Here is a 25,903-nt window from a genome sequence, read left to right on the forward strand (position 1 = left end):
GTGCATTTCATTTCTCGGCAGAATGGAGAGTTTAATAGCTAGTATGCATTCATAAGGTGATACAGTTATGAATGCAGATTATTCAATGCAGCACTATATCCCCAAATTGTTAACCGTGCCGGGCAACACTAAAAACCGAGAGCATTCCCTATTGAAAATTCCATCAAGATACGTAATTTGGGACACTGACTGCCAGTCAGCAGCCTTGGTGGAACGTGATGGACCATCAGACGTCATCTGATGGTCCATCAGATGACGTCTGACTGCCACTGACAATGGAATTTCATCAACAAGGGCAGCATTTATATAAGAGTGAAGCTATACGCACTAATAAATATCGCCAAATGCCTCGATAAAACAAATTGTTCGAGAAAAAAAAAAAGAAAAAAAAAAGCAGCACCAACGGGGATCGAACCCGCGACCACTTGCTTACAAATCGGGGACCTTAACCGCTATGCTATGCACTTTTTTTTTTCTTTATTGCATGGTAGTTACAAAAACATTCATGTCATTCTAACAGCACTGCACAGCTTTTTTGCACAGCGTATTAAAAATCACGCATTTCGAGGAGTGATTTTAAAATACTAGTCCACTCCGGCTCAGGTTCACAGTTCAAATACACACTCTGTACTTGTTTTACAAGGTTGAAGAAATATATCCGTACTTCTTTTGCGTCGAGGTCAGCATGTCGAACAGCCATACGTGATCTCCAAATGCTGCACAAAGCTAACAACATAATCATGTCATAAGGGACTTCATTATCATTATCCACACTAAGGAAACGTATCCCTGTTGGGGTAACAGGTAATTCTTTCTTTAGAGTGCGTTGGAGGACATCCCAGAAAAATACCGCGTCCCAACAAAAAATAAACACATGTTCAATAGTCTCAGGTTTTTTACATAGAAGGCAATTTACCGACCATGGCACATAGATCCCTCTTTCTTTAAGCCAAACCTTAACTGGCAAGGTATTCGTGTGTAATTTACAAAAGAAAGTCTTAACAGCCGCGGGAACACACATCCTTTTTACACGTCTAAGCACATCGTGGCCATGTTGGGACACACCTCGATACAAGGGCATAGGGAAAACACTCACAACTAAATCGCGATAGAGCGCTTTTTTACTGACATCACAAAGGTAATTCAAAGAAAAACGTGCTGTCAGAAACCCCATCGTGTCAACAACTTCTTTCAAAAAACCAGTGATTCTTGTTGGCTCGCCGCCATGAGAAGAAACAAGAAAAGATGGCAAATGTGGTGACACTTTTGTCTGAATCAGTGTGCGAATGAACGGGTGCTCTTGGTCTCTCAAAAAAAAGAAGCGCGACACAAGTTGCTTTACAAAAAGGTGGGAAAGCCCCACGCTGCCGTTACAAACTCGATGAAAAAGATTGTCTCGTCTCATCGGCTCATACTTCGAGTTCCAAATAAACGTGGCGAAAATTCGATGAAATTTTTGAACATTGGTTCGCGCACAATGGATGACCTGAAGAACATACCAGAGCTTCGCAATCAGAAAAACGTTACAAACAGTCGCTCGGGCAAAAATGGACAGCTCGCGTTGCTTCCAACGAGAAGCACGCCTGTTCAGGTCGATAGCGACACCCGACCAGTACGTTTGGCTATTCCGGAAACTTTGCAATGGCACCCCGAGGTACTTGCACGGCACTGTGTCCCAGCATACACCCTCAAACTCTGGGGGTGTAGTGGCCCAAGCACCATGCCAGAAACCACGGCACTTTTCCCAGTTTATAACAGCACCAGTAGCGTGGCAAAACCTTTTAGCCAAAGTTATGACTTCGGTAACGCTTTCTTTGTCCCTACAAAAAACAGCAATGTCATCGGCGTAACTCATTATTTTTACTTCTGCATTATAAAATTGGAAACCTCGAACGCGTTGACTATTTTTTACGCTTAAACAGAAAAGCTCTAAATACAAATCAAACAAAAGGGGAGACATAGGGCAACCTTGTCGTACCGACTCTCGTACGTTAATAACAGAACTGAGCTCTTTGTTCACTATAAGCCTTGTTGTACAGTCCTTATAGGCCATCTTTACACCTTTTAGGATGGCGTCACCAACATTGACATGACTCAAAACATCAACGAGTACATCATGGCTAACACGGTCGAATGCCTTATCTAGATCTATCTGTAGCACTGCAACCTGCGTGGTGCTGTCACTGCAGGCCTCCAGGACGCTACGAGCCACATGCACATTTGTCAAGATAGTCCTCCCCTGTATCCCACACGTTTGATGCTCGCTTATTATCTCACATGCGACACCTTGAAGACGACGCGCCAGAATTTTCGCGAAGATCTTGTAATCGGTATTGCATAGCATTATTGGGCGATAACCGGTGACGCTGCGCAGTTTCACGGGGTCATCAGATTTCGGTATCAGGACAGTGTAGGCACGAGAAAACGAAAAGGGCAAACATTCTCTTTCATAGGCAGTATGTATGACGTTCAAAAAAACACTAGCTATTAGGCTCTTAAAGTTCTTGTAAAATTCTGCGCCCAATCCATCCGGTCCCGGCGTCTTAGAGTTCGGCAGGTCGTCGATTGCGCGCTCCACTTCTTGGATCGTAATTTCTTGCTCAAGCTCTTCGCGTTCATCATTCGATAGCCTTGGCAGTTTTTCTAAAAGCTGGGCATAAATGTCCGTATGACACCCGTGCGTTTTGTTAGCAAAAAGCTGTGCGTAATGCTCGAGGAAGGCCTGTGCTATTTTCTCGGGATCCGTAGTAATCATTTGCTTGAATTCAATTTCGGCTATTTCGTTCCGAAGTGCGTAACGCTTCTCGTCTGCCAAGGCACGCTTAGTGGGCTGCTCGCCCATTGTGTAGTTTTCTGCACGGGCGCGCACTACTGCACCACGATAGCGCTCGCGGTGGAGCTGATCTAATTTTTCTCTGACATACTCGACGTCTTTTACCCCATTACCGGGTCTTTCGCACTCTGCTTTACATAGCTCTATCAAGTCCTTGTTTAAACTGCGTTCCTCACACCGGGCGTTGTACGAAAGAATTGATGACCTCTCAATGGCGATTGCCTTAATTTCTTGTTTTGCCAGTTCCCATTTCTCGAAAATGTCCACTCCCGGCTCTTTAAAAGCATCTTTCAAAACTGTTCTACATTTTTTAGAAAGACGTTGTCTTTCAGAAGCTTTATGTTTAGTTTCCATAAGTTCCAATTAAACTTTTTCTTTTCAGGTGCTCTGTCGCCTATCGTCGCGATAACCAGACTGTGGTCTGAGAAAAAGACTGGAGTGACACGGTACTTTCCTAAATGTTCTGCTAGAGGGGCAGAAACATACACCCTGTCCAAACGCGCACTGGACGACGCTTGAAAATGGGTAAAGCGCATTTCCTTCTTCGCGTTTTTTACAGTGCCCACATCAATCAGGTCATAATCCTCCAACATTTCGCCCAAAAGTAGTTCACTCTTATCAGCGTTCCGTCTTATTGGCGATCTATCCAACTGTCGTACAACACAATTAAAGTCACCCACAAGGACTAGAGCTCTATCGCAATCAAGATACCGACGTAAACCGCCAAAAAATAAAACGCGGTCAGTGGTCACATTTGGGGCGTAAATGCAAATAAGCCTGAATTGATTTGACGTTAGCACAAAATCACACATAATGAAACGTCCTTCAGTGTCCGTTGTAACGCATAACTGCGACAACGGCACCGACTTTTTCAGAAGCAGGAAACACCCTGCCGAACGACCAACTGCATGCGTCACACAGATTTCGTAGTTAGGCATGAAAGGTCTGACTGCTTCCTCTACCTGTTCCGCCTCAGCCAATTTAGTTTCTTGCAACGCCAAGAAATCGGGTTGCTCTTTCGACAATAATCGCTGTATTTGGTACTGCTTTTTTCTAGTGCATAAACCACGAACATTCAGCGTTGCAACTGTAATGGCTGATTGGGACTCACAAATCATGCGCTGTGCTTCGGTGCAGACACTAAAAACCTAAGCAGTCAGGGTCCAAGTTGTCTTGATGCAGCAATCTTAAACACCAGGAAACCAGGCAAAGAACGCCTTACTTGCTTTCCCTGCGCCGACGTTCCTCTTTAGGATCGTTGGGCGCGGGCTGGTAACGCCCCTTCTTCGTGCGTTCCATCCAGGGGTGTAGTTGGCGTGCTCCGTTTCCTGCTGCCGTATCGTCATCGAAGGCTTGCTTAGTTGACTCGCTGGTGTCGTCCATATCTGAAGGTCCGTTGGTGCTTGCGTCGTTCGATTCCTTGTCTGCTCCGGCATCAGAGGGTTTCACATCGGCACCGCTGGGAGGTGCGCCTTCCGGTTGACCTCCGTTCTCTCTCGCTGCCCCCAAGGAGCTGCTTCCTTCACTCTTGCGTTCTTTGGCAGGGGTTGAAACTTCTGGCGCCAAGCCCTGGATAGTACGCTCCGCTTCCTCGGCATCCATGGCGTGGTCATTGGTCTCGGTCTCGGCCGTCCCGGCCCCGCTGGCCACCCTGGCGTACGACCTGACACATTCGGTGCCATAATGCCCGAAGCGAAAACACTCCGAGCACTTCGGCGCCGTGCATTCTCGTCGAATATGACCTGTGCGCTTACAGCGTAAGCGCAAGGGCGCCCGACCAGGGATCACAACAAGTACGTTACCACCTTGGATCCGAAGCTGGTGTGGCATGGTATCGGCCGTGCCGCCTTCGTTCAGTGTCATCCGCGCACACCTTGTCGTTGATTCGATCCCTTGGAAGCCTTCAACATTCCACTTCTCCCGGCTCACTTCCAGGACCTTGCCATACGGCTCCAATTCCTTACGCACAACGTCGTCCGGCACATCATACGGGATCCAGTGGAGACGAAGCCGTACCTCCGTGATGCTGGGATCCACGACGAGGCACCGAAGACCCTTCACCTGCAGTTCTTTGGCGTCCACGAGTCGTCTCTTTGCTTCTGCCGTTCGAAGGGTAGCCATCCAAACATGATTCATTTGGTACGCACCAAGTGCTGCGATGTCGCCGAGTACGCCGCACCTGGCCATCTCTTGTCGAAAATCCTGGATACGGTAGGGGCGCCCTTTCAAATCGCAATGCAGAAGCACCGATGTTTCACTCGTAATTCCTGTAGGCATCTGTGGTAAAACAATTTTATAGTCATCGTTCGTCGATTCACCGGAGTGATTAGAACCGCGGCCAGCAAGGGCCGTTGCAGACGCTTCCACGGAGCTCATGTTTCGAACGTCTTGCACGTTCGGCGCGCGCGCTCGATCTCCTATGCTATGCACTCTTTTTGTTTTTATTTATTACATGGAAATATTAGACAACAGCAAGACAAAAACATGGTAAGGTTATCACTTCCCAATTTCCATTACATATAATACTCTATCTTATACTCTCATAGGCTCATTGTCATGAATAGACAGAATGAACAGAAAGGGATACTAAATAAATACAAAATGCACGTGCTAAAAGTCAGGTAAATTAATGCATCGATCAAAAAGAACATACCAATCTGGCCGCTCGTCAAGGTAGTTAAATACATTTCGTACATGCGTTACGGTTTCAATAAAATTGGATTTGGTAGATCGGGGAGGGTCCGCATTCCTGTCAATCATTCTTGTTTTCCACAGGCTATGCAACCCCATTAATGTAAACAGATCGTAAGGAAAACTATCATTAAATTTTAAGGGCGAAAAACGGATTGTGTGAGCATTGATATTCAAGTCTTTTTTGAGTGTCCTTTGTAGGACATCCCAGAAAAGGTAAGCATCAGAGCAGAAAATAAAACAATGCTCTAAAGTTTCCGGTTGGTTACAAACGCGGCAATTGATTGACCACGGCACAAAAATTCCACGTTCGCGAAGCCAGGGTTTTACAGGTAACGTAGAAGTATGAAGCTTAAAGAAGAATGACTTTGCTGTAGGCGTGACATGTAGTTTTCGGACACGTCTGAGGACATCTTTTCCAGGGCCTTCACTATATATGCTTCGGTACAAAGGCTCAGAGAACGTTATGTCAATCAGATCAGTATATAAGACTTTGCGTGAAACCTTAAATAAATGCTCCAAAGAAAAACGAGCTGTTAGAAACTCAATTGCGCTTACTACTTCTTTGAGGTACCCCACAGGACGTGATGTGCTTGCGGGTATCGTCGTAACCACCAAATAAGGTAATGCACTCGCGAGTTCCGTCTGTAAGTAAGTGGCGAAGGAAATGACGAGATGCAGTTTTGAAGAATAAAAATCGAGATATTACTTGCTTTAGAAAGATGTGTATGAGTCCGAGACCGCCGACATCGATGGGGCGAAAGAGGTTATCACGTCCTGTAGGTTCTCAATTGGAACTCGGTATAGAAGTAGCAAACACTCTGTGGAATTTTTTAATATGGCTTCTGGTACAGCAAATCACTTGAAGTATACAGGGTCTGTCCCAAAACTTCCCGGAATGATTTTTTGTGGTCGGCAACGCCGCCTGGCGGGGTGGGGCTTCAGGTGGAAAAGTTAGTGGGGGATATAAGCTTCGAAACGAGACCGGTCTCAGTTGTCTGCTATCACTTGCTGAGGCAGGTCACGCTCCGCGCAGAGGCATCTACAGCACCCTCGTCGAGAAAAAAAATGGACCAGTTTTTGGAGCTACGTTATGCACTCAAGTTTTGTGTGCAACTAGGTAAAAACGGGGCGGAGACGCTCGAAATGCTTCGGAAAGCCTACGGCGACGACGCGATGAAACAAAGCCAAACTTTCATTTGGCACAAGAGGTTCCGGGAAGGTTGGGAGTCCGTCAACGACGACGACCGCTCGGGACGCCCGTCGACATCGCAAACGGATGACTCGGTGCAAAAAGTGCGTCACGTTTTGGACAAGGACCGGCGATTAAGCGTTCGAATGGTCGCAGATGAGTGTAGAATACCCAAAACAATCGTTCATCGCATTTTAACAGAGGATCTCCAAATGAGGAAAGTCTGCACGAAAATGGTGCCAAAGGTCCTGACGAGTGAGATGAAGGAAGAGCGTTTGTTGAAGTGTCAGGAATTGCACGAACGCTTCGAAACAGACCCAGAATTTTTGGACAGAGTGATCACAGGGGATGAGACGTGGATTTTCGAGTACGATCCCGAATCAAAGCGTCAGAGCAGTGAGTGGCACACCACGGAGTCTCCTCGCCCGAAAAAAGCAAGGATGAGCAAATCGCGAATCAAGGCAATGCTCATTGTGTTTTTTGACAGAAAAGGTGTGGTTCACAGTGAATTCGTGCCACAGGGACAAACAGTCAACAGGGAGTTTTACTGTGAAGTGCTCAAACGGTTGCGAAACAGGGTTCGACGAGTCCGAAAAGAAATTTGCGACAACTGGATCTTGCACCATGACAATGCGTCAAGCCACACCGCGCTCATTGTCTCCGAGTTGCTGGCCAAAATGTGTGTGCCAACGCTACCCCAGCCAACGTACAGCCCCGATTTGGCACCACCGGACTTCTTTTTATTCCCAAGAATCAAAAGAACCCTGAAAGGAACTCGGCATGGGACGCTGGAGACGGTAAAAGCAGCTGCGACGACCTCACTGAAGGAGGTTCCTGTTGACGGCTTCCAGGCCGCCTTCAGTGATTGGATTCAGCGTTGGCAACAGTGCATCGAAGCAGGGGGAGATTACTTTGCAAAGTTCTGAAAAGATTGTAAACTTATATTGAATAGATGATTTATAAAAAAAACAATTCCGGGAACTTTTGGGACAGACCCTGTATACCAAAGTTTGGCGGCGAGAAACATATTACAGGCCTTAGCTCGCCCGAAAACTGACCACTGGTTGGATTTCATCTTGTCAGCTTGACATTTGAGTTTTGACACCCGTTCAGTCCAGTAATGACCATTGTTACGGATACTGTTAAGAGGAACTCCTAAGTACTAAGGGGCAATTCAGCTCCACGATATTTCAGCATGCTCTGAAGGTGTTGTGGCCCATTGCCCGCACCAGAAACCTACGCTTTTCTCCTTATTAACGAGTGCGCCGGTTGCGTCACAGAAGTTTTGTGTTATTGTAAGGACATTGTCGACGCTGCGTTTATCGGCACAAAAGAAAGCTATATCGTCTGCGTATGCCAATACTTTAACTTCAGAAGAGTAGAGACGGAAACCCTCCACGATAGGGCTGTTAACTACATTTAAACAGAGGGGTTCTAAATAAAGCGAAAATAAAAGCGGTGATAGCGGACATCCTTGTTTGACGGACGATTCCAGACAAATTCGATTTGAAAGGGAACCGTTAACTATGAGCCTGGTGGCACAGTTACGGTAACATAACTTAACACAATTTAAAAGTGTTGGTCCTGGGTTTACATGACGTAAAATAGCAAACAGGAAAGCCTGGGACACGCGATCAAATGCCTTAGCCAAGTCTACTTGAACCATGGCGACCTGACCGGCATGAAGAACGCAGCTTACTATCACTGAACGCGCAACGTGGATGTTAGTTTGTATACGTCTCCCCCTAATCCCACAGGTTTGGTGGTCTCCAACAGCAGATGACGTGACACACTGTAATCATTTTGTCAAAATTTTAGCAAAAATTTTGTAATCTACGTTGCATAAACTAATTGGTCGATAGCCTTCAATGCGCTGTAATTTGTCTGGGTCTTGACTTTTAGGGATCAACACGGTATGGCTCTCATAAAATGACGGCGGTAAAGTTCCCATCTCATACGCCTCCAAAAACACCTCAAGTAGGAAAGGAAATAGCAAGTCCTTATATGTCTTGTAAAACTCTGCAGGGAGCCCATCAGGTCCTGGTGTTTTATAATTTGGCAACTCGTCTACCGCGCATCGAACTTCTTCCAATGTTACTGGACCACTGAGGAGATCTCGCTGAAGCTGCTTTACCTCGGGCATTAAAGAAACTAAGTTTTTTGCCAACTGGATGTCTAAATGTTGCGTTTTTCCAAAGAGACTTTTGTAATGCAACTCAAATGCCTTCATGATGACTTCTTCGTTGTCTGAGAGTGTCCCATTACATTCTAAAACTTTAATTTTCTTTGAAAGGCCGTTACGCCTCTCATCCTCGAGTGCACGACGCGTGGGTGTCTCTGAGGACAAGAAACGCCTACACCGGGACCGTACTAGTGCACCGTGTAAACGAATGTGCTTGTATTGCTGTAGCTGACATTTTACGCAAAGAATGTCTTGGAACATACCAGCTGTTTCGCACTCCAACTCGTGAAGCATACATAGATTTTTCAAAAGTGTAGCTTCTTCCTTCTTTGCATGAAAGGATGCAATGCACGCGCATTCGATTGCTTCATTCTTAACTTCCTGTTTGAAGGAGTCCCACTGAGCAAATATGCCAAATTTCTGATTCGTTGACACGTGATTAAAACATTCGCGGACACGTTTCTGAAAGTCTTGGTTGTCTAGCAGTCTTGTATTTAGTTTCCATAAAGCCCAATTTGGTTGTGCCTTTCGCGGTGCGTCTGTTCCAAAACAGATCTTTACAAGGCAGTGGTCCGAAAAAGAAACTGGTTTTACGTCATAAGCAGTCACGTGTGAAATAAGCGAGCTTGAGACGTAAATACGATCGAGTCTCGCATTACTTGAAGCATGAAGGTGAGTGAATCGGAGAGTAGTATTTTGGGAAGCTCCGATGTCAAAAAGGTGATAGTCGAATGCAAGAGTGTTTAGTATGTCGGAACTTCTATCGGGCCTTGCAGAAGGCACTGACCTGTTTTTTATGCTACACACACAGTTGAAATCTCCAAATAAAACAATATGTTTGTCGGTGCTGAGAAATGGGATCGGGCTTTCAAAAAAAGAACTACGCTGTCTAACCTCATTATAGGCATATATGCAAATTAATCGCCAGTAGGTATCGTATAAAAGAAAATCGCAGCATATGAACCTTCCCTTATCGTCGACAGTGTGAGAAAGTGATGAATACCCTAAGTTCTTGTTCAAAAACAAAAAAACACCCTCCCGACAAGCCATCCGCATGATTGACGCATACCTCGTAATGTGAGAGGAAGGGGTCCAGTGCACGAGCAGTATCCTCGTCAGACGATATCTTTGCCTCTTGAACAACAACGTCAAGATGTTCCTTTAACTGGAGCTTGTACAATTGAGATTGCCGTGCACGTGAACACAGTCCTCTCACGTTAATGGTAGCGAAGCTCAGGGGAGATGTCAGGAAGGTTTTTGGTTAGGGTGGGAGCACATCGTCATCGTTCCTCACGTCCAGAGCTTCAGATTGCGACGTCTTGTTGCAGAGGAACTCTCGCACCGCAGATGGCTTGCGTTTCACCTCACTTCCCTCGTCGTTCTTGCTCTCGGCAATAATACCTGAGGCGGAGGGCTGCGCATTACTTGTCGTTTAGGAGCAGGTCGTTTCACCGATGTGCCAGTGGACGTCGTGGCGCGTTCGCGTCGGGCAATTGCTTGCTGGCACGGTAACTCAGGTGGTGCGTTAAGGGATGGAAACTCGCTATCCGACCAATCTCTCTGCGTTTCCGTGACACACTCGGCTGGTGTTGACAGTCCTGGCAAGGTGCTGGCAGACTCGGGGTCAGAACGAAGTTCTTCTGGTCGCTGTGTAGACGTTTCCGACTCGGTCCTTTGTGTCTTGATAAGGGAAGAGGCGATGTCCCCTGTGGCATCAACGACTTCGCTGATGTCCATAAGATGATCGTGAACAACATCGTCTGTTAGGCTTCTCGACTGCCTCAGCTTGTCTGCGTAGGTGGTGACGCACTCACTCGCGTCGTGTCCGTAGCGTCGGCACTCGCCGCATCTCGGGACTCTGCACTCACGACGGATGTGACCAATTCTGTTACACCGAAGACACAGCGGTGGCCGACCAGGGACGAGCACCAGGCTTTGACAGCCGAAGACCGTGAGCTGATGTGGAATATTCGTTGCATTCATTCCTGCTCTAAGTGTCAGGGTCACCTCTTTGTTGAGCGTTTCCATTTGCTCCATTCCAGAGAACTTCCATTTTTCTCGTACAATGGAACGGACCGTGCCAAAAGGCGCCAGTGCCTCTTCGATTCTCTGGTTTTCCATGTGTACAGGTAACCAGAGAAGTTTCAGCTTTACATCTCTGGTGTCGGGATCGATTATGAGGCATCTGCGTCCCTTCACGGTAAGCTCCATTTTGTTTACAAGCTTAGCTTTACTTAAGGCGTTTGCGCACGTTACCATCCAGACATGGCTCATCTGAAATTGGCCTATTCCGATGATATCTTGAGCGTCGACAACATCTCGTAAGGCGTCACGGAAGTCTGGGGCCCGGTAGGGTCGTGCGGCGAGATCGCCATGAAGAAAGACGGAGTTCAGGCTCAAGTTACCTGTGGGTAGACGAGGTAGCACGGTCCGGTATTCATTGGTCAACATTTCAGTAGTACTGGCCGAAGCCTCAGCGGCTCCCCGGCCGGTGGCCGGTATATTTTCCTTGGAGAACATCCAAAACGCGACCGTTCTCAGCGGCGTCTTCTTCTTTCTCCTGCTATGCTCTTGGTTAGGGAACTCGATTTAACTTTTCGTTTTATACGAGATGCTTCGGCTGCAAATGCAGTTAAGTTTTCAGCATGTTATGCAAAGCACTCGTACATCACTCGCCGTACTTCAGTTCTACTCACCTGCCATGTGGAGTACTTTCGCGCCGTAGAACGATCCTTTTGTTCGCGCGTCTCCGGCCCAGTAGACCTGGTACACCTTGTAGTCTTCAACTACACCGCTAAAGTCCCTTACACCGTCGGAACTCACAACAGGCTGGGTCTTGTCGAGTATAAATTCTACTAAAACATAAGACATTGTAGAGCCCGGGCAGGATCGACAGGTTGGAGCAAGCGGGCAAACAAAACGAGTAGAGAGCGATCATTCATGAAAGCTCGGCGAAGCCTTTAAGGGGCGAAGCGAAGTCAGCGAACTGGCGTGTACGGCGGGCTTCTTATCAAGGTTGTCGGTCGGCTGCGTGTCATATCTCTAACATTAGCAGTTTTATGGGCTCACGTCCCGAAATCGTTTTCTTGTGAATAGATTATTTTTCGTATTCATAGCTTTGACGAAATAGTGGTATCCGAAGGAACTTTACGTCCTTTGACCGTACGTCTGTCTGCACGTCAAAGCTTTTTGACGTACAGTCAGAGCCAATCGATGTGCAATCAGAATCGCCATCAAGATATCTTGATCGCATTTCGCGGCGGCCACCTGCCACCAGGAAACCATCAGAAAGCCGACAAGTGGAGTCTGACTGGAGTTTGACTTTCGGTCAGAGTAACTTGTTGGCCAATCAGACATCCCTATTGAAAATTCCATCATGGTACGTAATTTGGGACACTGACTGCCAGTCAGCAGCCTTGGTGGAACGTGATGAACCATCAGACGTCATCTGATGGTCCATCAGATGACGTCTGACTGCCACTGCCAAGGGAATTTCATCAACAAGGGCAGCATTTATATAAGAGTAAAGCTATACGCACTCATAAATATCGCCAAATGCCTCAATAAAACAAAATGTTCGAGAAAAAAAAAGAAAAAAAAAAAAAGCAGGACCACCGCGGATCGAACCCGCGACCACTTGCGTACAAATCAGACACTGTAACCGCTATGCTACGCCGCTTCTTAGAGAACTAGATTTCACCATCCGTTTTATACGAGATGCTTCGGTTGCAAATGCAGTTAAGACTTCAGCATGTTATGCAAAGCACTCGTACATCACTCGCCGTACTTCAGTTCTACTCACCTGCCATGTAGAGCACTTTCGCGTCGTAGAACGATCCTTTTGTTCGCGCGTCACCGGCCCAGTAGACCTGGTACACCTTGTCGTCTTCAACTACACCGCTAAAGTCCTTTACATCGTCGGAACTCACAACAGCTGGGTCTTGTCGAGTAGAAATTCTACTAAAACATAAGACATTGTAGAGCCCGGGCAGGAACGACAGGTTGGAGCAAGCGGGCAAACAAAACGAGTCGAGAGCGATCGTTCATGAAAGCTCGGCGAAGCCTCTATGGGCGAAGCGAAGTGCGAAGTGTCGTTTTCGGCGCTTCGGCGGGCTTCTGATCAAGGTTGTCGGTCGGTTGCGTGTAATATCTCTAACGTCAGCGGTTTTATGGGCTCAAGTCCCGAAATCGTTTTCTCGTGCATAGATTACTTTTCGTATTCATAGATTTGACGAAATAGTGGTATCCGAACGAACTTTACGTCCTTTGACCGTACGTCTGTCTGCACGTCAAAGCTTTCTGACGTAGTCAGAGACAATCGATGTACAGTCAGAATCACCACCAAAGACATCCTGATGGCATTTCGCGGCGGCCGACTGCCGCCAGGAAGCCATCAGAAAGCCGACTAGCGGGGTCTGACTGGAGTTTGACTGTCGGTCAGAGTAACCTGTTGGCCAATCAGACATGCTTGACGTACAGTCAGGCACAGTCAGCGGTCCACTAGAAAACATTGACTGCCAAACAGGGTTACATTGATGGATTTTTCCTTCGGGATGCTTGACGTACAGTCAGGCCCAGTCAGCGGTCCACTAGAAAACATTGACTGCCAAACAGTGTTACATTGATGGATTTTTCCTTCGGGTTATTCCAAACTATCTCAGTTTAAAGTTAACCACGGCAGAAGCTGCAAGCCATGTGACCTTCTAGTTGGATGCCATGGTACGTCAAGCTTATAATCATGTGTCACACTGTTTTTGCTGCAATGGCTTGTAATATCAAAAGTGGTCCAGCTTAAAGAGATGCAAAGTACAGACGTTTGTGAGTGGGACCCTCACCTAGAGTGCCTTCATGTGCGCTTCGCATAGAGTGATGCCAACTGCCTGTTTCCCTTTCCCACACCCTCTTCCACCGCCATTTTTTTTCTCTCATTGTTCCCCCGTGCGCCGGAAAGTGGCCTTTGTGTCCATCGGTAATCCCCTCCGAGGGGGAAAATGCTAATCCTCCCTCCATGGGTTCTACAACGTTGCTCCGAACTTCTGAGATAAGGTGCTTGTTTCCGGGAGGGTTATAAGCCCCACGGATTATCGCCGAGGAACAAAATGGCTGCTGGTTTGTCGGCGAGTGGTATTACAAAGGGTGGCATCACCGTAGCAAAGCGCACATGAAGGCTCCCTACCCTCACCTAGTCTTCAGCTACATTGCGAGGTAGGACGTTCCAACGAGGATGTTTGCTGCCTGTAACCACACGACCAGCTTGTGCACAGCGATTGTTTGAGCCGAGTACATGTCCTCGACAGTGTCGTTATTTGACAAGTAGTTTTATGAATGTTAAACGTGACTGACTTACAGAGAGACTGCATCTTAACGACTAATGACTTGGGATACCTAACTGAATACTGATATATCAACAAAATGCAAAACAATCACCTGGCAGGCATTACATTTTTCAACAGGGTGGGTCGACTCAGCATTAAGTTGAAGGAGTCGATGCGTCAGGCACGTAGCCAGGATTTTGTTTCAGGGGGGGCCCCACTCATGACAAAATTCTGTATGAGGGGGAGGGGGATAGGAGAACCCATGCAAAATGGAAGATTTGGGGGGGGGGGGGAGCCGAGCCCCATGGTGCTCCCCCCTGGCTACGTGCCCGCGATGCGTAATAGGACTATACAAACAAAAATATGCCATACAATTCCTTTTGCACCCCCAAAATGATTTGTTTTTCAAGGTAACATACACAATATTCTTAACTCAGAAAGCGCCTCAGCAGTACGAATGCATATGCAGTAAGGGCACTCGCCAAGCCTATTCTCATCAGCTCTGTGCAGGTTAAGCTAAGTTAGAGTATAAAAGTACATGTTCACTGAAAACCTGAGAAAGGTAGGGAGAATTCTCCGTTGTTCCACCACCAGCCCGTCTGCTACCTTTGATGACGTTTCAGCGCCTCATGAGCCTGGAGCGAGCACATCTGTCCAAAGTGGGGTGAAAAGCACAAGCACGTGCTGGAGGACGCCCAGCCATTCTCTTTTTGTCATCGGCTATACTACGTATTTTTAGTATGACATATTTTTAAGCGAGAAAAAGTATTGCAAATATGCAGTCCACCTTTGACCATAATACAGAATTCTGATAAAGATAACAGTTGCCACTCACCATTTTCGAAATAAGTGCTCCCACGTATCGGAACATCTACACATGTGGTGCGTGAGTGGGTTCAGGACTGAGAGGCTAGAAACCCAAGTGCTCACAAGGCTTGTCTGGCCCTTCCAACCATGCGGGTACATTCGTCGCAAATCCCCGATTTTTAGACAAAATGATTTAGAATAACCAAATCTTGTCTACGCCCGAGGTAGAACATTGAATTGTGATTCCCCCATATTGTGCGAACCATCATTCAAACTGCGGCAAATGAACTATGTTGTGCTGCGGCACGCGTCCATGCTGCCTGCTTCAGAGGAAAACCCGTCCTCATGTTGAAGACGACATCCCACAATGTACAGGCAACAATGTTTACCGAACTAAAACAAAATTGATATCATCCAATAGACACAGATAGGCTCACAAAGTGTCAACACCATAATTGTTGTTGTTGGTTTTACTCTTGCATACAAACAAAAGTGACTTCCTCTTTCCTCCGATGTACAGTAAAAAAAAACTTATTTTCGTGGCCCCTATTTCTTCTCGAATCGGTCACAGAGGACATAATCGCAGCCACTGAATTCCGCAAAACTAAAGGCCGCGAAAATTAAAGGTTCGCCAACATTAAGGGGTTTACTCTTCTTCCATGTGTCACATGATGTTAACATTTCAAGGAGGCTGAAGGTATTGGTTTAAAAAAAATTGACCTGTGAAAGAAAATGCCGTTCTCCAGGTTAGGCACGCGAGGTTCTTTTGCACTACCTATAAGGTGGCAAGTTTGTTTCAGCAGAGGTTTTGGTAAAACGAAGGCACAAAAGTAGCTGTACTTGGCATCAACTATTTTGTGCTGCATTATAAAGCTAGAGTAGATTCCACAGTGCTTCCGCACAGCACTGTTTGTTGCGAGAGAATATGTGGTTTAGTGTTGCATCCCATTTGCATGATCCAGAGAAACTAGCGCTGACAGTGTTGGAGCACTCCAAATAATAACAGCCGACTGTAGAAGCATTGAGAGATGCACAGATGCGAACTGTGCATTCCTTAAAAGTGGATTCGAGCAAAGGTAAAAACAATACATATACTTACGACGGCCATACTTGCCTTTCCGAAGCACGACCACTTTTCCCTCGGTCGCACCATCCAGTAAGAAGCACCAGCAACACGCCCATGAGACGCCGCCGACTCCAGGATTGAAAGACGACCCGCCCGAGGTCTTGGAAGGAGATCCGGAACACTGCTTTAGGCCAGATGTTGTATCTGGTGGACAGGGACTAAAAGTAAAAATTAACAAATTTATCTGAAGCGCTACATACCTATAGGATAGCAGCATTTTTTTTAGGCCAGTGATGCATTTTAATTAAACACAAATGGTTGGTTTATATGATGAACCAGCAGCCCCTATTTTGCTTAAGTGTAACGCAGTGTCTAACGTTACGTCCGACGGAACCCGAAATAAAAATTAGTTACGCCCAACGTAACTGTCGAGCATTCGAGTTGCGTCGGACGTAACCCAAAATAAAAATTAAAGTTACCGTATTTACTCGAAAATAGGTCGAACCCTATTTGTTGGACCCACCGAAAATAAAAAAAAAATAATACAAATATAGGTTGACCTTTTTCTTTTGTTTTTAAGAACAGGCGAAATTTTGGGCAAAAGAAAAAAAAACCTTTATTTACATCACTCTCAGCTAAATCACGGGGCGATGCCAAAAACCTAATCAACGTCAGAACTTCTGGACATATCATCGACGTCCGAAGCTTTGTCAGCTTGGTAGACATCCTCGCAAATTCGCAACAATACTTCACTGACACCGTTGTAAGATGACGACAAGAAGAAACGAAACAAGGTGCGAAGCAACGAAAGACAAACTACAGACGCAAGCAAAGCCGCCGTGTCGCCATGAGCAACACGCGAGCCGAGCGCCGGCCGAGCCGCCTCAAGCAACAAACAAAAGTAACCTCCGTTTTCTTTTTCGTTTTTTTTTTTTTTTTTTTTTTTTGTGCGCGTTTGCGAGGATGGAGGGCAAAGTGCATGGCGCATCGCGTTCCTCTCCGTCCCCGTTGCCCAGCAAGGGGAACGCTAGTGGCTAGAGGCGCGATGGCGAAACCAGACGCCCGAGAGATGCCCGCGATAGCGGCACCGGCAACCGCGGGCGGCTGATTTCGGTTGTCTTCGTGCACCAAAAGCTTTTTGAAATAAAAAGCGGCGCGGCTCTACGGCAACGCCGGCTCGGTGACTCGATAGCTCCATGCCTCCGGTAGGGTCGCAAAATTTGGTCACGAAAGTAGGTCGAAAGTCTTTGGTCACGATTTCCGAAAAAAAAAAGGTCAACTTATATTCGATAAACACGGTAGTCAGCCGCGCGACGAGACACACATTATGAAAACGATTGGTGCGAGCGACCAAGGCGATGAGCGACGTTTTCTAGAAGCCCACGAACCGAGCGGCGCAAGCAGCGAGTGAAAAATCTTCGTCGCTCGGCGCCGGCACTCGTAGCTTCTCGCCGTCGCTCGTCTCGTTGATCGCTATATTGCTCACATGGAATTCAGAAAGGCGCTCTACGTGCTTACCATTGCATTGGGACTAGCCTCGCATCCAACCGTAACCAGTCTTGCCCTTTTTTTTTTTTTAAGCCGCCCAGGTCAACATCGTACAGTACATACATCGTTTTCAAGCATGGCTCCTCGTTCATTGCTCGATTTACATTTTCGGTAAATGACAAACCGCAATGAAGCACAATTATTTTAGTTCGAAATTGTCACGAACACTTGGCACGCATGCTTACACTGTAGTGCACCAAACGTAATTTAAAAGTAGAACGAAAACAGAACGAGATTCGCTTACCACTTCACGGAGACAGACGCCTTCGGATCCCAGGCCTAACGGCCGTACTCAGAAGTCGCCGGCGGTCCGGCGATCGGACGAGGCGAGCCGGCCGCGCTGACGCAGGCTGACCACACCTGGCTGAACTATGAGAGGCGCCGTCGAGTTTAGAACCAGAGACGCAGTCGAAACGGACTGCAAAACATCTGTCCCGTAAACCGTAAACGAGCCAACACCGCTCTATCTTCGCCATTGTTCGCCACCTCCGCGACGACCGGAAGTGGAAGCCGCGAAGTTAGAAAAGCGGCGGCAGCGGAAGTCACTGGGCGGAAGCTTTACGTTTCGGTTTCGCTTTTCTCCAACGCCGGCTACGGTCGCTACGGTTGCGAGCTGGTAGCTTTGCGGCTGGTTGCGACGACGCGAGAGGCCACGAAAAGACGCCGAGTTGTCCGAGTACGAGTCACGGCCCACGATACGAGCAACGGGCCGTTTGCCGCTGTCGACCGGCGATGCGGTATCCGCGGCTTGGTGTCACGATCGGTTTGTTGCCGTGCGCGTTGACTCAAAGTGCTCAAAGCTCGAAGTTATGCAGTTCCGTTCCGGCACCAGCCGCACCACGTTTTCCGGTGCATCGCACGTGGAGGCCTTTCGACGCATTCAGTGAACGTAAAGATCGTGCCCGCTGTCTTCAGTGCTGTGGAAGAAATTGCGAGACGGAAAAAGCATCAAAACCAAGGCGTTTAGGAGTCCAGGCCAGGCCGCCGGTTCACTCTGAACGAGAGGCGACGTGTGTGCGCACGCTTTGAGGAAGCCTCCGCGTTTCGCCGCGCCAGATCTCGCCGATCGCGACCGGACCAACCGGACCCCGAGTCCGAGAGGCTCTTGCGCAGCCAGGAACGGCACCGAAGTAGGAGCTGCTCGTTCTGCGCTACCAAATGCTCTACTGTGCTCGGAGCTCTCGGTGTCGTTCGTGCTTGCACCGAAGCCTTTGTGACCCCTTCGGACGCGCAAGTCGTACTTCGCAAAGGTTTGGACGGGGCCGCACTCACCGAGCAGCTCCGCTATATTCCACTTACTTATGATCGCAATAAAAGCTTGCGTTTGTTCTCGGGAAAAAAATTGCGGGACCGCTTTCGGCGCCGCCGACGAGGTTGGCCGCCGCCATGTTCTCAGCTGTTCACTCGCTCCCGCAGCGAGCGCCTTCCGATAATCCTCCCCGTTCCAAAATGCAATGCGATCTTCGTTTACATGGGCTGAATGAATGCGCACTCGCTATCTCGATCTACCTCTGTCTAGCGACTTTAATGCGATGCGCTTTCTTCGCGCATTATGCCGTTTACTTGACCGCATTTTGAATGCGGCAACTGGATTCAATGAGACTAAGTCACATTCATGTAAACGTGACTTATGTTCTTTTTCGACATGTATGGTGTATGTAACGATACCGGTGGTAAACGATGGACGTTTAGGTGGAAGACGGCGGTCGTCTTTCTGCATGTATGATCTGGTTATACCGGTGGTGCTGTGGTATAAGCGTTTTCGTTGGAAAGATGGCGGTCGCCTACATCATCGGACGCAAAATCATACCAGCCACACCGAATCATATCGGCAAGCAAACTGGCTGCCGTTATAGGCAGACCCGGAGCCATAGCTGTGCCGGTATTTCCAATTATGCAGAACGCCGAACCAAACTAGCTGCATGTATAATAACAAGAAATTATAGTGGTGTCATACCAGAACTGTACAAGCAGCAGGTTTGTTTCTTGTACGTTTTTTCCAATAGGGGATGACAACAAAATACTTGGTTCTTGTTTAAAATGGATTGTTTTTGGAAATAAACTGCTCCATTAGTATTCTCAACAGGATTTTAAATTTATAAGAACACATTCATAGCGCGTACTCGTGCGTCCTAATAGTGCAAGAAAAATAAAATGTTATGATGATAATGGAAAATTGCAGCAATTGGTTCCTGCGTGTGAACGCGGGCGGCCCGTATTGCTGGTGTTGCGACGTCAAGTTTCTTGGCGAAATTGCCCCATCTGAAGCGGGCCTGAGTGGCGTGAGGGCCATGAGTGGGTGAGGGGCAGGAGGGGTATGAATGCGTGAGGGTAGTGAGGACGGTGAGTGCGTGAGGGGCGTGAAGGCTATGAGTGCGTGAGGGCCATGAGTGAGTGAGGGGCGTGAGAGCGGTTAGTCTTGTGAGGTTCATGAGTGCGTGAGGGGTGTGAGTGCGAGAGGGCCGTGAGTGCATGAGGGCGGTGAGCGCGTGAGGGGAGTGAGGGCCGTGAGGTCCAGTGAGGGTGAGTGAAAGGCTGAAGGTGAGTGTGACTGTGAAGATGAGGGTGAGTGAGGGGCTTCGGTGACTGTGGCTGTGAGGGTGAGGGTGGGTGAGGGCGATCTAAAATGCCGACCTCTGGTCATGTCTCTAGAACCCACGCTCACACTCGCGACCATTAGTTTTCAGAACTCACACTCAAACTCACAATCAGACTCACGCTCATGAGTTTTCAGGACTCACACTCAGGCTCACACTCACACTCATACGTTCGCAGAACTCACGATCAGACTCACGCTTATAAGTTTTCATAACTCACACTCACACTCACACTCATGAGTTCTCAGAACTCACGATCACACTCACACTCAGGATTTTTCGAGACTTGCGGCCTTACTCACTATCACCTCAAATCTGACGGTGAGCTTGAGTGATCGTGAGTGATAGCACCCATGAGTGAGAATGCCATGGTATGGCTGTAGATAAGCAATTTAGCCGGTGCGGTTCAGCCGCTAGCCTAGTGCCTCTAATGTGCGCCACACAGTAGTGATACGCGACCGCACGCCGGTACAATGCTCATCCAGATCGAAACGGGCAGGGGTGGGGATTAAACCAATACCACGTAGAACACAAGGCCTGCGCGTTTCTTCCTCTAAATGTCATCACTAGTAGATCCCCTGAGTGCCCCCTAAGTAGGCCGGATGAGCTTCATCGTCTGTTACATTGTCTGCTCCATTGCCTGCTGCATCGCCTGCTTCAGTGGTAGTGCTCAGAACGAGCTTACATTGCTAAGATGGGCAATCTTGATGGTGTCGCATGCACGTTGCAAACGAACTGTGGTAGCTCGTTATTAGCTCGCGCTAAGCAGACGCGCACGCAGCTGTAGCCGCCTGTAAATGCGGCGTAAAGCGTGTTTCACATGGAGCGGTTTCGGCCCTAGAGCGGCGCGATTTCTGTCGTCGCGGCGCTCTGGCCAGCACCAGCGGTTGAGCGGCACGAGCGCCGCGACGACAGAAATCGCGCCGCTCTAGGGCCAAAATCGCTGCATGTGAAACACGCTTAATTCCTCCGAAAACCCATGAAAGCGGTGGCGAACGCCGATAAAGGACTAGGAGTCTACGTAAGCAGAGGTTTTGCGAGCCCCGTTTCGTCACCCCAACACCTGAAACAATTCATTACGGTAAGTCCGCTTGCGAAGCTGAATCCACTGATCGCAACTGCAAAGACAATTAAATACCAACGCACACATAAACAAAGATAGAGCAGTCTATTTAGTGGTCTCAAACGCCACTCAGGAGATCACACGAGTTTGGAGCGCATCTAGGAAGCGGAAGAAAGGCGTTTAGCTGCTCGAACTAAGCCCTAAGACCCAAGCAGCATATTATGACCGGCTCAAGCTTAAGCCAGACTGGGCAGCCGGGGAAGTATCACTGGGCCTAGATTGTTTCGCCCCATGGCGCTAGGCAGCCCCATCCTGGTATACCAGTCTGGCGACCAACGTCAGTTCCCTGTATAGCCAAGGACTGGCTCATCGCTGGAATTACGGCCAGGTCCAGGCTGGCAGTTCCATGGTCAGCCAAGCTTGGCAAAACGGTCTAAATGCAGCCTGGGCCATGCTGGCAGTTCGGTGGTCAGTCAAGCTTGGCAAAACGGTGTAAATGCAGTGTGGGCCAGGGTGGGAGTTCTCTGGTCATTCAATCTTGGCTATACGGGAAATTTACAGACTACTCCCAAGGCAGCCTATGTTGTCATTCAAAGGATGGTTTTGTGGCATATAGCCCAGCAACATCTCCAATTTTTGGTGGTGTGTGCAGAAAAAACTGGTTGCTACTTTGTTTGGGATTTAGTGCCCCACGAATAATAAAGCTGCTCACTAATTTTTGTGCGAGCTGTTGTATTTATTGGGTGGTCGGCATGCAAATTAAGCTGCTAAATTGAATCAAGTTCGATACAGTCGTTTTTTATTTAATGTTCAGTACATGGTGCTGGCTTATGCCCCGAGTCCCACTACAGCGACGAACAGAAACAAACGACAGCGACAAGCCTCAACCCTGAAGTGCGTTCACACATATGCAACCGATTAAGACCGAGAGGGACTAGACCGGTTTTTACGCCTCTTACAACGTCTGAGGACCGGATGCGCTGCAGCGGAGCTGATCCTAAGACGTCGGACGAAGCTTAAAACCCGGTCTGGTCTGTCTCGGTCTCATTCGGTTGCATAAGTGTGAACGGCGCTTTAGTCTTTCGCGATTTGACAAGCTTTGTAGCATAAAAAAGGCTATGCTTAAACACAAGCATCATGCACGCGAGGGTAACTTTGGCAGGCTTACAATCACTCCTGCTTATTTCACGAGCACCAAACGAATGAACGCCTGCCAGAGGTACCATCAAGGGCATGCTGCATGGGTTGGAGGCTCATCCGTGTTGTTTGTTTCCGTTTGTCGCTCTAGTGGGACTCTGAGATAATGCCCGAGTCCCACTAGAGCGACAAAGGCTGGATGCTAGATAAGGCAGGCAGCTGGTCGAGTGTGTGCTGCCTGGTACCTTGGCTTCACAGCTAGCAGGTGGCTCTGCCGATCCGAGTAATAATGACAGCCATTGTCGACGGTTCATCCCATGGCCACTTCATGACTGTGACGTAGGGTTGGATAGCAGCACCAGGAGAAGGAACAGTATAAACAGTGATGCATGTTTAGTAAATATGTTTTACATGAATTATAAATTATGCTCCTAATTAAATTAGAACACAACAGAAAGGCTACTCAAATGGTCTTGGAGGTATTTTCAGTCTCCTTCAATATAAAAGACCTACTGAAAGTGCGTGGCTGAGATGGCAGTGGTCGGAAGAGCTATGTGCGCTCCGTGTGATTCAGTTCTGCCTCGAGGGAAGGACTCTCACTCAAGGCTCAACTGGTTCTGAACTTGCGAACAGTTTTTTGGTTAGGTTTAGCCAAAGAGTGCGCTTCATAGGCATCACGCCCAGAGATATGGTCACGAAGGCTCAAAGCAAGCAATGCTAATTACTGTTTTTGTTATCAGTTGTTTCTGGTGTGAAATTTTAGAACAGGCACTGTCAATTAAACAAATGTTAAAGTTACGTCCGAGTTTCATGTTTGAAAAAAAAAGTGCAGTGAAGGGCACATTCATTAATTAGAAGGGTGGCACGGACCTTGCACTTTAACGGTCAAAATCATTGCCTTGACTCTGGCCAGTCTCTCTCAGACAGTAGTTTCTAAATCAGTAGCCGTGACATCATGCTGATGAACTGCTCTCCAACGCGAAACCGAAAACTAATAAGTGTGTTGCACTTCAGCTGAGCCCCGAGTGAGTCCTCCCCTTGGGTAGATTGGAATCTCCCAGAGCGCAGAAAGCGCCACTACCAGCCATTGCCTCGGCGAGGCGCTCCCATTGGGGCTTTCATACTGCAGGAGACTACGTAACGCAGGAACTACAGAAGTCGACAGTGACAAGCACAGTTTCCGTCTATGTAGTATACTAATGTCAGTACAAGCAAAATAAAAGCCAGATAGAGCACCTCATTGTGGACAGCACCGATAACATGCAGTACTGTAGAAGGTTCCTCAGGTCATCTGAAAGCAAATTTTGAATTGCCGCCAGGTAAAATTTGTTTGTTTCTCTAGATAGCAATACCGAGCCATAAGCACACTTCACGATAAAGACAATGTTTTCTTTGCTTTCTTCTAAGATGCATAGAAGTGCTTTTTGATAATTATGTTGCATACCTATAAAATTACAATATAAAGTAGTGCCAACTTCCATGACAGCCCTGAAGCTATAAAACCACAAAAACCAAATTCCCCAGTAATTAAAACGCAACAACAAAAAATCAGATCAGAAAAACATTCAGACTGACTTAGGTATATTGAATCAATAAATACAAAGAATTCTAGCCATATTGTTGTGAAAATGTATTTTAAGATGTCAATGTAAAATGGAATCAGACATATAGTGATGAAGTCCTACTAAAGGGACCAACAGAAACAACCAACCCCGACCAGACTTCAATACATTCAGAATTCACACGAAGATACCTTTGGCAGGCTTGCTATTTTTTGGGGCTCATGAAGTAAGCACAAGTGAAAGAAAGCCTGCCAAAAGATATCTTTGTATGCATGCTGCATGGTCTTGGGGCTTAAGATGTCAAGTTGGGCTAGTTGGTTATTCATCACTGAATAATATGCAAAAAACACTGACAAAACGATGGAAGATCTGGACAGGACACGGCATAACTTTCAACTAAATGGTTCATATAAAAAAAAACCTATAGAGCCTTTCAGGCAACATTTCATGGGCGCTGCCATCTTGACGTCACGTGACCCTGCCGCCATAGCCGAGCTTCAGTTTCTCGCAGTTGCTCCGCGTTGTGTGCTGCACCGGTCACCACCGGAGCTTTGTTTTCGTGTTTTTTTTTTTTACGTTCCCCGTTGAAGTCGAGCGTTTTCTTTAGGTCTTTTTGATATTTCAGGCTTCCATTTAATCATTTGATATTTTATATTTTTACATAGATCTTGTATTTTCGTATTTATAGAATGGAATCGGACAGCGAATGGATCGACGATGCAAGATTATGGCCTAGGCTTCAGAGACCCTTAAGTTCATCACATTCTTTTGTTTTTATCGCTAATCAAGGGCAGTGAACACCACTGCGACACTAAAAATTTCAACTGACGGAGTAAGGCTATCGCAGTCGTGCTTTCTCGCTGCATGTGCGCGCTTTAGACATTGTTTCCGTAAGTAAAAGCCGAACCACATGTAAGCGCTCTAGCGAGCAGCGAGACGAGTGACAACGATGAGAGTCGACGATGAAGATTTCTCACTGTCGCCCGTCGCATCGCTCGGTTTATGGATTTCTAGAAACGTCGCTCATCGTCTCGGTCACTTGCTCCCGTCGCTTCCATGCGGCTTGCCTCGTCACGCGACTGATCGAGCGACAGCGAAGCGAGTCGCCGTCGCTTGTCTCGTTGCTCGCCAAATTGCTTGCGTGCGGTTTATACTTAATTTCGATGCAGCACTGAACCATTGGCGCCTCAATATTAAGTATAAACTGCATGCAAGCGATTTGGTGAGCAACAAGAAAAGCGACGGCGACCCGCTTCGCTGTCGCTCGGTCAGTCGCGCGACAAGGCAAATCGCATGGAAGCGACGGGAGCAAGCGACCAAGGCGATGAACGACGTTTTCTAGAAATCCAAAAGCCGAGAGCCGCTACGGGCGACAGTGAGAAATTTTTGTCGCTGACTCGTCGTTGTCGCACGTCGTCTGTCTCGTCGCTCGCTAAAGCGGTTACATGTGGTTCGGCTTTTATCTCCGGAAACGATGTCTAAAAGCGCGCACATGTAGCGAGAAGCACGATTGCGATAGCGTCACTGCGTCAGTCGAAATTTTCATATGTCGCAATGGTGTTGACTGACCTATATTAGCAACAAAAACAAAAGAATGTGATGAACTTACATGGTCTCTAAGCCTAGGCTACGATCTTGTATCGTCACCCATTCGCTGTCCGATTCCATTTCATAAATAAGAAAATATATAAGATCTATATAAAAATATAGATCTCAAATGATTAAATGGAAGCCTGAAATATCAAAAAGACCTAAAGAAAACGCTCGACTTCAACGGGGAACGTAAAAAAACACGAAAACAAAGCTCCGGTGGTGACCGGTGCAGCACTCAACGCGGAGCAACGGCGACAAACTGAAGGTCAACTACGGTGGCCCGGAAAGCGTGCAGAGGGCGCGCCGACTGGTGGCAG

At 47.5% G+C, this 25,903-nt stretch overlaps 3 protein-coding genes and 1 pseudogene across 3 annotated transcripts; 1 reads left to right on the top strand and 3 right to left on the bottom strand.

Moving 5' to 3' along the window:
- Positions 1 to 547: 547 nt before the first annotated feature.
- LOC121835282 lies at positions 548 to 1,393 on the bottom strand (the record flags this gene model as incomplete). Its single annotated transcript, XM_042289299.1, has 1 exon — positions 548 to 1,393. A coding segment is annotated over one exon (846 nt), but the record flags the coding sequence as incomplete, so codon positions are not given.
- A 4,050-nt stretch (positions 1,394 to 5,443) lies between these two features.
- LOC121835283 lies at positions 5,444 to 6,194 on the bottom strand (annotated as a pseudogene).
- A 476-nt stretch (positions 6,195 to 6,670) lies between these two features.
- On the top strand, positions 6,671 to 7,642 carry LOC121835228 (protein GVQW3-like). Its single transcript, XM_042289221.1, has 2 exons — positions 6,671 to 7,071; positions 7,468 to 7,642. Exons 1-2 carry the CDS (start codon positions 6,671 to 6,673, stop codon positions 7,640 to 7,642), a joined length of 576 nt encoding a protein of 191 aa, XP_042145155.1.
- Positions 7,643 to 10,257: 2,615 nt separating this feature from the next.
- On the bottom strand, positions 10,258 to 11,172 carry LOC115331358. The gene has a single exon (XM_042289222.1). It carries the CDS (start codon positions 11,170 to 11,172, stop codon positions 10,258 to 10,260), a length of 915 nt encoding a protein of 304 aa, XP_042145156.1.
- Positions 11,173 to 25,903: the final 14,731 nt, after the last annotated feature.

This window comes from Ixodes scapularis, unplaced genomic scaffold, assembly GCF_016920785.2.
Source record: "Ixodes scapularis isolate PalLabHiFi unplaced genomic scaffold, ASM1692078v2 PGA_scaffold12__126_contigs__length_90152505, whole genome shotgun sequence".
NCBI lineage: Eukaryota > Metazoa > Arthropoda > Arachnida > Ixodida > Ixodidae > Ixodes > Ixodes scapularis.